A 16,064-nucleotide genomic window follows, 5' to 3' on the forward strand; every position below is an offset into this window, starting at 1 on the left:
TGTTATTGAAGCTCAGAGTCTAATTAAAAGATGATGGAATGAATGATTGTTTCCACTTTGTTTTTGGCACCTGTTAGACATTTCAGTTCTTTTATGTAAGCAATCAAGGATGTGATGTTTTCTCTCTCTCTCTCTCTCTCTCTCTCTCTCTCTTTACTTAATTTGTGAAAGAGTAAGATAAGAGTAAGATTTTCCCATTTCGTCAGGGCATACTGTTACAACAACCAGTTTAAAAGATAAAGGTATAGCTTGATAACATACCCAGTCCTAAATTATTGCTCAATGGAGTATAGCAGATGCCCAAAGCCATGTTTCCTTAATTCTTTTGAGCAGTATATTTTATTTTATGAGGTATCTATTTTTTCTCAACCCCCACCTCGCACCTGCCTACCATATATAATGCCATTAGCTTTCTGCTTTTATTATCTCCTACACGATATTTTTTCAGTAATCTCCATCTTGCTTGTTACCATGTCTTCTACCTTTAAGCACTCATCTGGTGCAGTCACCAATAATCAGTCTCATCCTCTCATTCCATTTGGTAAGTCTCCCCTGACCTGGTATTCTAGGCGACTTTTTAGTAACTCTCCCCATTTCCTAAATCTTACTAGTCCTTTCCTTCATCCCTCTTCCTTCCGCTTTAACCCTTCTACCAGAAGAAGGACTGTGGCTCAGAAAGCTTGCACGTTTCCTAAACCAATACGTGTTTTCTCCTGCTGCCACTTAGTGAGTAGGTTTTTTATGTGCAATTATTTTTACTGATAAACTATTGATTTGGTACCCTCTGAAATCTATGTGCTTCTACATTAAAGAAAATTGTGGTTGGTAAGAGTGTGTAAACAATACCATTGATGGACTTATAAATTAGCATTTATTTTCACAAATATTTGGGTTTACAGCCATATCAAAATATTAGGCTAACAAATGCCTTTTGAAATTAGCTTATTTTATATACATATATTTTTATTTAAAAGAATACTGAGATAAACTGACAGTATTGCTGCTTCTTTTCTAACATTAGCTGGTGGCATTTGTTTGAACTGAAAAACCACCTATTTGACTCTGATCTCCAGTCTTTATATACATACAGTTAAATTTGTACATTTAGCTTATTTGTATTTCTTCATATATTTTCAGATAAGAGGTCATAATTTAAGAATATCACACACTGCTTAAATGACACTGAAATGATACTGTGTTAAACATAACTGTTTGATGTGAAATGCGTATAAAATATATTCATTTTTGTGTACTCTCCCTGGTGAAGTATATAGTAGTGATATAATTTTCTCTGTTTGGACACTTATTTAAAATTTGCTATCAGACACTTCTCCTGGGCTTTCTAATGCCTCTCTTCGTTTCTGTATGGCTTTTGTCAGTTTCTTTATGGGACCCATTTTAAGACCTAGTTTTTCAAAGTCATTTGCATCCAATAACATTAAAGCTTCTAGGTCTATCTTCTCCTCAACAAACAGGCTAGTATACTCAGCCAAGCCTGCTGATACTAGAAATAGGTGCAAAGATGTCCATCGTGAGTCTGTTGCTTCATCATCTTCATCTGAAAAAAATGCACATTATTATTTTAAAGAAAACAGCATATAATGTCACTGTACAAAGAATCCTTTCATTCTGAAATATCTAGAATAATTTGCTTGATTTCATTAATAAGAATCGTATAATTAACTGAATATTACACTTTCATAAATAACACAGTAAAAAAAGTTTTAAATTTTAAAATTGCCACAAAATATAATCAGGCAAAATACAGAAGTATACAACCTACATCTGTGCAGTGACAGATTAGTTCATTTATAAATAAATAAACACAATACAAACAGTGGTTAAAATAACAAATAATAGTCTCTGTGCACCTGAAGACACAAGGGACTAATAACACCTCTTTAAGCCAGAAGCCCTAAATTCTGTAACATCTTCAGGAAAGTTTGTTAATGGTTAGTGTGTAAACCTCAAATATAAAGCTGTCAAAACAAATACACAATACAGGTGCACAGGACTATAAGTATGCTACATTATTTCCTAAAGTATTTCATTTTACTAGTCTACCTAAATGCATTTGCTATCAAAGTGATAATTTTAAAACATTTCTAGAGATTTCAGAATTGTTGCTTTCCCAGGAGCAATTCTGTTAAGCTAAAAACAAGAAATGTCATTTGACAATAGAGCAAAGCTCTGAAATGTGTCATAACGGAAGTTTAGTGACTTATAATGATTTTATTTATTTATAGTTTAAATATACAGGCAGAGAAACCAATAAAATGTGTTTACATGTAACGATGAGAAGAAACCTTTTTTCATTCACTGTGAATGCAAGGACTTCTCTGGCTGTTAACGGTCTCTCTCTAGGAAAATGAGCGACAGACCGTATTGTTTGTGCTTATGATGTCTTTTTCATAAATGGTCATAAACAGTTGGATAATATGACAATCTTCCTGCAATGCAGAGGATTTAAATTGTAGTAGTTCAAAAGAAAAATGCCTTTTGCATGCTGCACATTAAGTTTTTTTTAATTAACTTGTGCACCCAGATTCGTTTCACCTTAGTTACAAGGCATCTTCAGCACATATACATTGATTTGCACATACAGGCTATAATTTTAAAACATTGAAGTTTTATAGTGAAATGGAAAAATACTTGTAGAACCACATGTAATACATTATTTGTATGTCAATTCTCTCATGTGGCAAGCATTGCACTCTGTAAGTACTGTTCCATTTCATTATGAATCTTCAATGAGCAGTTTTAAATCTATAACCTATATGTGCAAATGATAACCTATTGTGCAAATGAAAAAAATTGTATAATATTTCAGGACAGCATGCATAAGTTAAATAAATAAAAAAGACTTAATATGCAGCATGCAAAAGTCATTTTTCTTTTGAACTGCTACAATTTATGTACAGCTGCTGCAAAAATGGTCACCACAAGAAACTTGTTACAGATGATGTAGTACCATCAAGTCTACAAGTACTGACTCCCAGTAATAATTGTTGGACAATTTGACACTTTTCCTGCAATATAGAGGATTTATTACCATGAGGCTCAGCAGCAGACAAGCAGTCCATGTTCTGTATGTTCTACAGCATTAATTTATTTTGTTAATGGGTTTTCAGCTTGCATGGCCACTGTCAGACTTAAACTGACAATCACCATGTAGGGTGCTACCATATTCATAAAAAAGCACTGAAGAAGATGTTATACTTTGAGAGTGAGATACAACCATATAATAAATGTCATCTTTGACAGTGTAGTGGTAACGTAATTAAAAATGTTAAACAATAGATAAATATAAAGGGAACAAATCAGAGAAAGATTAATGTTAAACCTCAAGAAGGAAGAAAAAGACAGTGCCTGTATAACAATTTAAATTAAATTAAATAAACAATCATGATGAAATAATTTGAATACAAGACGAGAGCACTGAACTAGTTCAAAGTGGCATTATATAAGTAAGGTGGAAGAATTTCTCTTAAAGTAGTGAAGATGTATATATTATAAAACAATAGAATAAATGCAGTACGTAAGTAATCACAATAAAGGAAATAAATACATGTAAAAATGGAGGAAAAGAAAGGAACAGAGATTGTGGATACATTGGAAAACTGTGAGAAGTAAGTGAAATTTAGAAAAGGTGAAGTATTCAGCTGTGTTTGGTCATTTAATATTAAATCAGGACTGTATGGCAGATGCCTGCTGATTTTCAGGGCTTCCAATTGTTTACTTTTTTGGCTTTTGTTTGCTAAATGGAGGGCATGGGACAGTGCCTGGAACTGTGTCCCTCACTCAATACCTACTGTAGAACACACACAATATTGTGCTTTTAAATTATAATTATGAAGTTGTTCTGCTGAGAAGCAACAGAAGAATTAGTTAATGTAGTCTTTGTTCAGTTTTTGACCCACTGATATTACATATTATGATCATAGTGGTGATGGAACATTGTGACTGGATCCTAAACAACGAAGATGAGTTGTCTGATATGCTGAACCATGTCCCTGCTTTGTTACATCATTTAATATGCAATGAAACATCATTTTACTGGAGATTGCCAGCTCATCACCTGCATTCTGGGCAATACATTCGCTGGCAGCAGCGTTATTAGCAGGGGGTTGTATTGTGTATCGAACCGGGAAGCTAGGAATGGCAGAGAAGCTTCATCCTGCCGTAGTGTCCAGTGATTCACAACCCCACAACAGGCCACAGCAGTTCACCCACCCCGCCACTGCCCCACACCAAACCCAGGGTTATTGTGTGGTTCAGCCCCCGGTGGATCTCCCCCCCCCCCCCAAGAATGTCTCATACCAAACTAGTGTAACCCCAAATGTTTGTGTGGTAAGGTAATTATGGTGTACATGTATGTGGAGACAGTGTTTAAGCAGCAGTCACCTACATAGTGTAACTGAGGTGGAATAAGGGCAACCAGCCCGCATTTGCTGAGGCAGATGGAAAACCGCCTTACAAACCATCCACAGCTGGCTGGCACACCGGACCCCGACACTAATCTGCGGGGCGGATTTGTACCAGGGACTGGCACGCCTTACCACTTGGTAAGCAGTGCATTAGACCGTGCGGTTAGCCGGACAGGCTTTTTAAGGGGGTACTTGGATGTGCGGTTCTTACAGAAGGCAACATAGAAGCTGAGGAGTATGTCAAAATTGCTGAGTGAATTTTCACTCTGCAGTGGAGTGTGTGCTGATATAAAACTTCCGGTATATTAAAACAGTGTGCAGGATTGGGCAAATGCTCTAGCAACTGAGCTATCCAAGCACGACTCATGACCTAACCTTACAGCTTAACTTCTGCCTGTACCTCTTTCCAAGTGTAACACAAGTTCTCCTGAAAAACTGTTGGAAATGGTATGCACTCTTTCAGGTTTGTGTTTTCCCAAAAGTATATGCTGTCTTCCAGTAGAACAATTTTACCATATAGCCAGAAGCCTACTGTAATGGTTCAAGGAGCATGATGAGGAACTACAGTTGATGTCTTGGCCTGCAAATTCATTCCAAATGAACACTAAAAACATGTTTGGGACATCTCTAAGTACCAGTTAAAAGTTCACAAATCATGCCATCCTAATCTACAGGAACTGTGTGGCCTGTGTGCTGACATTTGGTGCCATCTACATCTGAGAACTTAGCAAGAAATTTTAAAACTCCATGCTACGTTATATTCAAAATGTTGTACATGCTAAAAGTAAATAAACATCCTATTAAGTGGGTAGGAACAATATTCCAGTTGACCAGTGCATATATATTTAAATGTAGATGCCATCTCTGATGTAAATATTATTTTGTCAGGGACAGAAACCTGCTATTAGTCAAACGTGCTAACAGAATTTTAATATAATTTTCTCAACTTTTTCACAACTTATTCACTGTTGTTGTAAGAGGCCAATAAAGAAAGTGACAATATGGTTATCTTCAGCCAGATTACTTTGTTTCATACTTGATATTAATCCCATCCAACTTGAGTTTTTTTTTGAAATTAGTTGATATGCACACTCCACTGAAATCTGCTCTATCTATGAGGTCTGTACTCCTCTGTGAAATGATGTCTTTAGGACTAGTAGCAGCTGGTTTAAATCACCCCCTACTTGTTTGGAAATGACTACTATTAAGAAGCCAAATCTCTTAAGTATTAGCCATTCAAATAGCTACGAGTCTCACTGTAAAATGTTCCACATGAAATTAACTATTCTTTCCAGTGGTAAATGTTAAGCCACAAATTATTTTATTTTTTTCATGAATGAAGTATAAGTGCATGTTATTATTTGATGATAATGAATATTGTAATGTATTCACCTGAACTGAGGTCATCTTCATCCCAAGGCAGGCCATTATTTCGTCTGAGACTGCCTGCACTGCCAATACTGGAAGTATCATCAGCAACACCTCTTTCGCTTGGTCCCACTGCACTGTCCTGGTCTTCTTGTGTCGGCAGAGCAGTCAGTACTGCTGTTATATTGTTCCTGTTCACAGGCAAGAGCATGCTTTGAAACATACTGGGAAGGAGACAAATATTTAATATAAAGAGACAGTGAAAAACTATATGCATAACATCACGTGCAACTGGAAAAATAGTGCATAATAAATGGGTACTACAAACCTGTGAAGAAATTTTTGTTATAGTCCTGAGGTGATATACAAGGGCTATAGCATATACTTCACATTATCAGTACTGGTTACATTGGGATTTTAAATTTACAAACAAAATTTCATCCTTGAAAACTACTGCCAGAATATTTTCATAGCAAATGAGATTCTTTGAGAGAGGGCAAGATGTATTTTGAAGTTACTAATAACAAATATAGCTAAGCAGGACATGTTTACTGAGTTTAGGTGGAATTGCCGTACTGTACTGTACTGCAACAAACTTAGTTATCATCTATAACAATGAAAATTATCAATTATTGACAATATAATGTAAATGAATAGATTAAAAAATGTACTCACAAAGTGGCGGCATGAGAACACTGACACAATGGTTTAACTTTCCCAAGCTTTCAGAGCCAGTGGCTCCTTCCTTTGGCAGAAAAAAGGTGATGGAATAGGAAAAGAGATTTTTTGGGAAAGGGGCACAGTTCAGAAAAATCTCATCCCATCCGATAAGTCTCTCCTGACCCAGGGTTCTGGGTGACTTTTCTGAACTGTACCCATTTCCCTAAACCTCTACAGTCCTCTTCCTTCACCACTCTTCCTTCCCCTTCAACTCTTCTTTCATAACTAGGAGCCACTGGCTCCAAAAGCTTGTAAAAGTTAAATCTTTTTGTGTGTACGTTCTCTTGCCACCACATGGTGAGTTGATTTTTTATCTATCTTTTTTATCTATCCATTTACTCTCTGTGACTTACTTGATGACCTAAGTAATAAAGAATAAGTTCTATGTTTGTCACTTATATGCCTGAAAGCCAACTGTTTCACGCATTTCTTTGTGTATAACACAGAAACAAATGTGTTTAATTTAACATTAATGTTTTTACGTCACATAATTACATTGCACATTGTTTGCTGCTTGTAAAACATTGCTTAATCTGATCTCTTAGGTTTTCTTGGCGTGCATGATTAATGGTGAGCTTTTGGGAAACCAGCTGAGCTTTTGTTTTCAATTTTTTTTTGCAATATTTTGACAACTGACCCAGTCATCTTTACATGCTGTGAATTGTGCTGTGGAAATTCAGGCAGCTAGTACACATAACAGCACAACTCACAACATGTACTGAAGACAACTGGATCAGTCATCAAAATATTGTGGGAAAAAGAAAATGGAAACAACTCAGGTGAACACCTGGAAGTTCCCCATTAATTACTTAATATATTATGGCATATTAACTAATTTTACTTCACGGTAATCAGCTTTAAATGTTGACTCCTAAGAACGTACCTGAATGCTACACTTCCAAAACCTGGTCTGTCAAAGATACTAGCTGGTTCTTGCAGAAGAACTTCATCTCCAAAACCACTGTCTGTGTTATGGAGGAGATCTGGTTCTGACATACAACGACTGAGGTCACCACTAGTATCAAAGACGACATCTTGAAGTCTGCCGCGTTTTCCTGTACAAAAATATAGCTGATAAATACTTTGAATATTATGTATAACAACTCCAAATTACGGTTGAGAAGACATGTGATTACAAAATAGTCAAAAATTGTAAATTATTATATAAAAACTAAAATGCAAAAGCCTTGAAACAGACAAAATTCCCTTGTAACAGTTAAATTCCAGTAAAGTAATTCTTGATACTCCAGGAGATTTTCTGTGAATTACAAATGACTGTACATATAATCTGGGAATTGTTACAGAAAGTCATAGTGAACACCAAAATTGTGGTGCTCTAACTTTACTCTCCCTTTTGAAGAATGGATTCATTATTTCTGTTGTTAAGAAGAAACAACTTTAATCTACAGTTGAAAAAACTTCTGCTGTCTCTCAGACAATTTATCTCAATAGCTAAATTATCGAAGACTTTTATACCCAAGTATTGCACTCATATCTGTCTCAAAATTAGATTCACTAGGAGGAACTGCAGATCATTTTTCCTTCTTGTATTATATTGATGAATATCACTATTACTCACCAATAGCAATGGATTGTACACAACAAATTTCATGAGTAAATGAATGTATTGTCAGACTGTGGTTGCCGGCTGCGGTGGCCGTGCGGTTCTAGGCGCTGCAGTCCGGAACCGCGGGACTGCTACGGTCGCAGGTTCGAATCCTGCCTCGGGCATGGATGTGTGTGATGTCCTTAGGTTAGTTAGGTTTAAGTAGTTGTAAGTTCTAGGGGACTGATGACCTAAGATGTAAAGTCCCATAGTGCTCAGAGCCATTTGAACCATTTTTAGACTGTGGTTAATGTTCACAGTTGTTTAAACAGGTGCCTGTAAGATGTACAAGTGTGTACTCTAAATATGTAGTTCTAACTCCTTTCTTTTGTGCAATTAATACTTTTTGCCTAAGTGAGGAGTTACCCAGAATTTTATCCTGTACCCATCAGTGGATGAAAATATGCATAATGTCTTAACTTACTTATTGTTATGTCTCTAAAGTTGGTGAACATACGTGAATGATAAAGCAGGCAAATAGCATGCAAACAGTGCATCAGAAGCAATGAGATTCATATTAAGTTAATAATTCACTCAAGGAAGTTAGACAGGCCTTGATTATTAGCTTAGCTCAATGAATATACTTATTACCAAAGAATATATTTGGAAGAAAGAAAAGAGGCTAAATTTATGAGAAAAATAAAACAACAGTAAATTGAAAGTAAAGACTGAGGATGCTATAACACATCTGAGATAATTTTGTTACTAAGGAAGCAAGACCTCATAACTTATTTGAAGTACTGGTAAAAGAAGGTATTCTGCAGTGGCATGTGATTGACTTTTCTATTTGAAATGGCTGTAAATGAATATCTTAATCAACGCACAGGAAAGATACTACTTTTGAAGGGAGGGGGGGGGGGGGGGAAGACTGCTGCTGTTGCTGTTATAAGCCCTCTCTCAAGCTATTGTTTATTTACTGGTGCATAATTTGCAGGTGCGGTAATATACGGGAACTTGCTGGAGGAAAATGTCTACATGTACTATGTAAGTGTAGATACTAAAATCACTATCATACTGGTAAGGAATTCTGATCACAGAACCCAGATAAATTGCATTTATGGCTAATGATATGAAGGAGTAAATTACATAAAGAGGGATGAAGGTAGAAATTAATAGAAATTTTTTATTAAATCATTGCTAGGACAGCAGATATCTCATAATACATACATACAGGAAAACTGTTGTAAAAATGGAGGGAAGAGGAGGGGATAAGAACAGAGCAGAAAGACAAAATATCTAAGTACGTGATCTAGAGAAGCTTTTTCATAGTAGACATTGCTGATACTACCAAATATAGATGTTAGCAATTACATTGGTCCATGCACAATGGTGCATGGTATACATAGGTTCCAAAAATTCATTGACAAAAATCTGACTGTTCAAGGGATCATATCTCTAAATCTGTTGATCACAGGGATAAGGGGTCAAGTGTTTTGGATAGCCCTTGGCCTAGCAACATTTGTACATCTATTGGAAGAATGGGCATACTGTAGCTATCCTACAGAACAGGGTCATAGTTTAAATATTGCACTTTCCCTCCAGCTCAGGCAAATTGAGCAAATCAGTTGGTTCTTTTGCATTAGCTGTGGTCTACGGTGGATTTCTGGTGGCTCATAAAAGCACCATTTGTTCATGAGTGGTCCCTGAGAAAACCCCAAAAAACCATGATTTTTGGGTGCCCAAAGTACCAGTTGTGGTTATAGCTTCTATCTGTGGAAAACTTGAAATTTTTACCATATGTTCTTAAGATGATGTTCTCAGAGAACCTTAAAGCTTTCTTCACTGTCATTACCCATTACTGAGATGCAAAGGTTCAAAGTTACTGCACATAATATCCATTATGAGGTGTAAATCTAGTTTCAGATGATGTAGTGAAAACATGACAAGGGCTCTTGGGTCATCACAATGGTTCTAAGTCACCAAACTATCTTTATAATTGGCATTTTTTCACCAATAAAACTTTATGATGTATTGTCTTCATATCATGGGCACTTCACATCTATAAAAATACGTATGCCCAAAGTGTTACTGCAGTGAGAAAAATTGGGCTAAAAAGGGTCTTAACACGCCTGAAAAGAACTTAAAATGACTGGCATCCTTTGATGATGGAAGAGAAGGGAGACAATGCCAGTGGGAGAGAGAGAGAGAGAGAGAGAGAGAGAGAGAGAGAGAGAGAGAGAGAGAGAGGAGACAGTGTTGGTGAGGGAGAGAAAGTGACAGGTAAAGAGAAGAAGATATGTATGAAGGCAATAGCAAGGGAGTCAAAGACCGGGTAGATATTGGTGGTCAATGAGAGACAGCAACAGTAAAAGAGAAAGAGAGATGGAGGCAGAGAGAAGCAGTTGGAGCAAAAGGGATAGGAGACAGTGGAAATTAGAAATACAGATGAATGGGAAGCATACATAGGCTTGGGGGTTCTGGACCCTCCCAGACTGGCAAACTTTAAAAAATAGCTGTAGCGAGGGTGCATCCTGGACCAAAGTTTTAAACATAGGGGTATAAGAGAAAATTTGGGCCTTTCCAGAATTTTTTTGCTGCTGAGGTACAGTGGAGACAAAGGTAGTGGGAAAGAAAGGCAAAAGGAGATAGGTTAAGTGATAGAGGAGAGAGTGATGTAATGTAAACAAATTGGAGAAAAAGGAGACAGTGGGAGAGATACATATGTAGACATTGGCAGTGAGAGGGAGATGAGGGAGATGATGAGTATGAAGGCTTAATGACAAAGAGAGACTGGGTAAAAGGATTGGTAATGTTCTGTGTTAATATGTTTGGATGCCAAATGTGGAATGAGGATTGAGGCAGCTGGTTCCCCACTTTTCTGTCAGAGTCTTTTATAGAGGAACGTATTTACCTTTTCTATGCTCCAACGGGAGCATCTTTCCGACGGCTATATTATTTATTTATTTATTTACACATCTAGTTCCATAGGACCAAATTGAGATTTACAACTCCAAGGTCATGGAACTTGTCAGTACATGAAATTACAATATAAAAGTAATAACAGATAAAATAAAATGTTTATGAACTCAAAAAAAGTCAAGCCATAATTGTAAGTAAACGAAGCCAACAATATAACATAGAAATCAGTTTAATTTTACAAGAAACCCTTCAACAGAGTAGGAGTGACCCATGAGAAAACTCTTCAGTTTTGATTTGAAAGTGCATGGATTACTGCTAAGATTTTTGAATTCTTGTGGTAGCTTATTGCTACACTAGTCTCTTCTCATATTGTTGAATGATCCTCACTTCTCATCAAGCTACATTTTTACCTACTACCCCAACTTTTCTGCACTTTTTGCTTCATTTCAGCTTCCAATAAGCTATACATGTACATGCACACTCCACAAACCACTGCATGATGCATAATGGACAGTACCTTGTACTGACATCAGCAATGCCCTGCCCTATTCCCATTGCACATTTAGAGAGGGAAAATAAACCATCTGTGTGCCTCTGTATGCATCCTAATATTTCTTACCTCTCCAAAACGGAACTTACATTTCCCTATAATCCTTTCATTGTTGTTCAAAAGTAAGGGAAGAATATTTTAGTGCAGTACCTCATTATCACTAAAAGCACTGAAAGTGGAACACTGTTTTAGTTGAGCAAGAACAGAGAATGGAATTTGCTGCTCTTTCGTGATGGAATTGTCACACATTCATTTAAAATTGTTCGGGGATATCACAGGAAACCTAATTCAAACTGGCCAAATAAGGATTTATTGCTCAGTGTGTACTTTATGGCTTGTTAGCCTTGAGTAGTTCTTCTGATTGGCAGTCACATACTTTTCATCCAACTTAATATAGTGTGTAGGTTTCATCTTTGATGTTTGTGCCATAGATTACCAGTGAATGCTTTAGCATTTCATATGTCTGATCAGCAGTGAACTGGTATTTTATCTTTAGCTTAGTATGTGAAAACTAAAACCACATCTCATGTAGTTTCATTTACTTTACCTGTTGCTGGAGACTCAAAGGATCCTGTGTATATAATCTGTGAGTCTCTTCTGAGGCCAGTTAAACTCCTTATTGACTGTTTCCCATCGGCTTCGATCTATAAAAGAACAACTGAATTAAATTCACTCAAAAGAAATGAATGAAATCAACAGCATTGAAAATTAATGACAGGCTGGGAGGTGTGTGTAGATAGCTTGATCTCATTTATTGAGACAACTGCTTGCAATGATGAGGGTACAGGTGGAGGCACAGCACATTATTTTGAAAAGAACTTATCTGTAACAATAACTTAAGACAAATAATACAAAGGAGATATCAAAACTTTAATAACTAGTTATGACTTTTTACACTTACATATCAGCTGAAATGTTAAGTCTGCTTCTGCTACCATCATCCTAACAAAACTGTGTGCTGATGTTCATGGTACTGAAGACGTTTTAGGTTGGTGACATTTGCTGATGCACTTCTAATGTGTTCTCACATTTTGTGTGGAAAATTAAAAAACAAATTGACCATCAAAACAAATGCTGAGCTGCATGTAAATCACTGTACATTGTTTGAAGACAGAGAGCACAACCACAAAATGCAAAGTATAAAAAGTGTTTGAAACATAGTGGCTGATAACAGTTCCATTATTTTCTGTCATTAGCAAGTATTAAGTGTATCTGTTGATACTTATGACACACATCTCATTAGAAACTTATTGAAACCAATGTAAGAATGTTTGATCTTGCTTTTGGATATGATTATATGTAGGAAGAATTACAAACAGTGTGTATTGAAAGGAGAAAACAAAATATTAAATGACATTTGTTCACTGATGGATGGTTAGTACTGATGCAATCATGAGAACCCAGCTACAGCTTTTATGATCACACCAGGTGTTGATCCAAGAAGGCATCCGACACATCCTCCACCCTTCCCTTAAAAAAAAAACTTTTCAAATTGTGTGTTTATCTGAACTGCAGTTTTTTGGAAGTGGTGTTAGACTCACGTACTAACCACTGATCTAATAAATTATTCTTATTATATCAAGGCATTTTACATATTTTATTGTTTTATTACTAAAATCCTAGACAATTGCGACACATTAAAAGTCAGAGTGACAGTGAGTTTTATTTATTGGTGGGTTGAAGACAGTAACAAACTGTGACAGACCCTCCTCTACCCTACCCCCTGCCAGAACTGAACCCTGGATCCACACTTGATGCTACTGTTGTCAATGTGGCACAGTTTCTAGTTGTGTAAGCATCATCCTGTCAGTCTATCCAGATAAATATCTTAAAATTACCTCGAGCTTCCAGCTTTGTAAAGTGGTAAAAAACCACATGACAATGGCCAAGGAGCACTTGGCTGAAAGCTCGTGGGTTTTAACCATTTGCTGCAGCTGGAAGCTCAAAAGAATTTTAAAATGTTGTTTGTATGTGTCATCATGAAACCATGTGCTCATGCATGAGGTTTTCATATTTATTTATTTCAGTTTTTATTGTTAGTAAACATTATAATTAATATGCAACAAATATACGGCTGTCACTTATTTTGGAGTGTCTAGAATAAATTAATTGGCTTTATATCGATTTGTATGAAAATACTTGCCTCAGTTTTGTATTTTGCTGATTGTTTTCAGAAGATTTATTGCTGATAACCAGTGTGCGATTTGCAGGGGGGGATGGGAGGGATTTCCCCCCTCTGCATCAGACCATACCCTCCTCTGGTTTTAGTTTATGCATCCCAATCTGGGACGTTTATTTCCCACGCACTGGAGTAAAACTTTACATATAATTTAAATTTGTGGAGCCGAACACTGAAAGTTTTTAGTAAGTCTTACTATTAATACTATTAATATGTTTCAGTTTTCAATCATCAGAATAAGTACAGCTTTTCACAAATGTGCCTCTACTTTTTGAATTCCCCTCGTATACCTGTATGTAGATGATTTTGTAAATAAGTTTTACCTATAATGTACTTTTAAAGATATAACAAGGGATGGCTTTTCTGATAGTGCTTACGCGTGAACAGTGAGTTTCGGCATTAACATCTATTTATAAATAGCTGTTTAACCATGCGTAATGCCACGGTCCATGGTAGCAACATATATAATTCTACTAACCCCCTAAGACATCCCCCCCCACTGGTAAAAGCACAAATCGCACCCTGGTGATAACTGAGGTGTATCCCATATCCTTAGGGCTGAAATGATGCAGATTGTACAGCATGCTAAAATATGGAATTTGAGAAAAGGAAGCAATGATCAGAAGCAAATATTTCAAGCAGTATGGTGTTTTCAGTGAGGAATTTGTGTGAGACACTGTTTATGTTTCATAACAAACAACAGATTAACTGGAGCATTTGATACCACTTGGCCAACTTACAACCAGACTGTCGCATTACACCCTAACCTACACCTTGGGCTATGCTGGAGATCAGTATGTCAAGACATCTAAGATTTTGTATTCACTTTTGTTCGCTTCGCAATCTCGCAATCAAAATTATTACCCTCCAGCCTAACCAATATTTTGTGCTATGCTACAAATCAGTCTCTCACCATAGCTTAAATTCCAGAAACTAAGATGGATGCACAAAAAATATTGTCAGTGTTCTGCTGTCTTCCTGTATGCACATGTATGACTTCACATGGCGCATCGTTACATTGTGAGAAAAACTGCACATCTGGCATCATTAAGTTCAGTTGGTCAAAAACAACTGCCTGCTGCATTGATGTTGGTGGAATCATATTGAAGAAAATATTCTGTCACTTGTGATTTAGTTGCTAGTTAAATTTCTGGACTGGTTGTTGAAGATGAAGCATTACTTGTTACATTAATTCCTAAGTTGCATTTAATGCATGATGCAGCAAGTAATCTAGGCATTGCAGTCTTTGTTGAAAAACCATGTCCCCCCCCACACACACACACACAAACAAAGTACTTTCCCAATAACTCTTGAAGAACTGGAACTGTTGCCCAGAATGTAGAATGAATGAACACAGAAATGTTTGGCAACAGATTTATTTCAACTGGACTAAATAGTTTGCCTTGTAGCCTTGGACACAAACCTACAAGGAACTGGGTCATTCATGGCACAGAGAACTGGCTAAAGTTATCAGCAGCGAAGTTTGAGGAAACAGTGTTTGTTTGCATGAGAGAAGATTCATCAGTATGCATCTGTTGACTTGGTGGCCATCACTTTAATAGTTAAGTTGTTAAGCTATGGCGTAAGTTGTTGATGTCAATAAACAACTAAATATTCATTGATGATCATAAGTTCCTTCTCTCAAGGAACTCATCTTAGAATCCTTTATGATCTACACAGGTTTGACCCTGAAGATCAGACATACTCTTTGCGTACTCCAAATAGAGCAAGGTGAAATGTTGCCAAGACACTGGAGTCGTATTCAGGTGTGTGACAACACGAATCTCTGACCAACCAACTACACTGCTATTCCTAATTGCTGTTTTTTCCCTGCATCACTTAAGTTGAATGCTGGGTTGGTTGAATGGAAAAGGCCGTTTTCCTTCGGCAATACGAATCTGTGCTCTGTCTCTTAATGACCTCATCGCTGCTGATGAGATGTTGAATTCTATTCTTTCCACTAAAACAGTCTCCAAGCTAATAATTCCCTATTCACACTATTGGGAATGTCCATGGTTGCTTTGATGAGCATGAGGCTGAAAAAGTATTTCTTTCTCGGTATTCAGAATAATCGCATTTGATCATTACCTATCCCCTGTAACCTCTGTTGGAAAATGAATGTAACTCTCCTCCCCTCACGGCACCCCCTTTGTGTTAAGTGATTCCACTGACCATCTATGAGCAGCTTTATGCATTGTTTGAAGATAGTCTTGATAACAGTAAAGGAGTAGAGGAATGAAGGAAGGAAGATTAGAGTCTAACTTCCTGTCGACAACGAGGTCAGGAGAGATGACCCACAAGCTTGTGTTAGGGAAGGTTGGGGAAGGAAATCAGCCATGCCCTTTCAATGGAGCA

At 36.8% G+C, this 16,064-nt stretch overlaps 1 protein-coding gene across 1 annotated transcript in view; it reads right to left on the reverse strand.

Annotated features, from left to right (window-relative positions):
* Positions 1–891: 891 nt before the first annotated feature.
* The window catches only part of LOC124777092 (ankyrin repeat and SAM domain-containing protein 4B), a 262,177-nt gene continuing 247,004 nt past the window's right edge, over positions 892–16,064 (reverse strand). Inside the window, exons 6-9 of the mRNA XM_047252371.1 lie at positions 12,078–12,174; positions 7,399–7,570; positions 5,820–5,986; positions 892–1,558 (exon numbers count right to left, since the gene is read on the reverse strand). Of these exons, the coding sequence (XP_047108327.1) occupies positions 1,308–1,558; positions 5,820–5,986; positions 7,399–7,570; positions 12,078–12,174 (687 nt within the window). The 3' untranslated portion in view covers positions 892–1,307. The remainder of the gene's footprint in view (positions 1,559–5,819; positions 5,987–7,398; positions 7,571–12,077; positions 12,175–16,064) is intronic.

Source organism: Schistocerca piceifrons, chromosome 2 (assembly GCF_021461385.2).
Source record: "Schistocerca piceifrons isolate TAMUIC-IGC-003096 chromosome 2, iqSchPice1.1, whole genome shotgun sequence".
NCBI classification, from domain to species: domain Eukaryota; kingdom Metazoa; phylum Arthropoda; class Insecta; order Orthoptera; family Acrididae; genus Schistocerca; species Schistocerca piceifrons.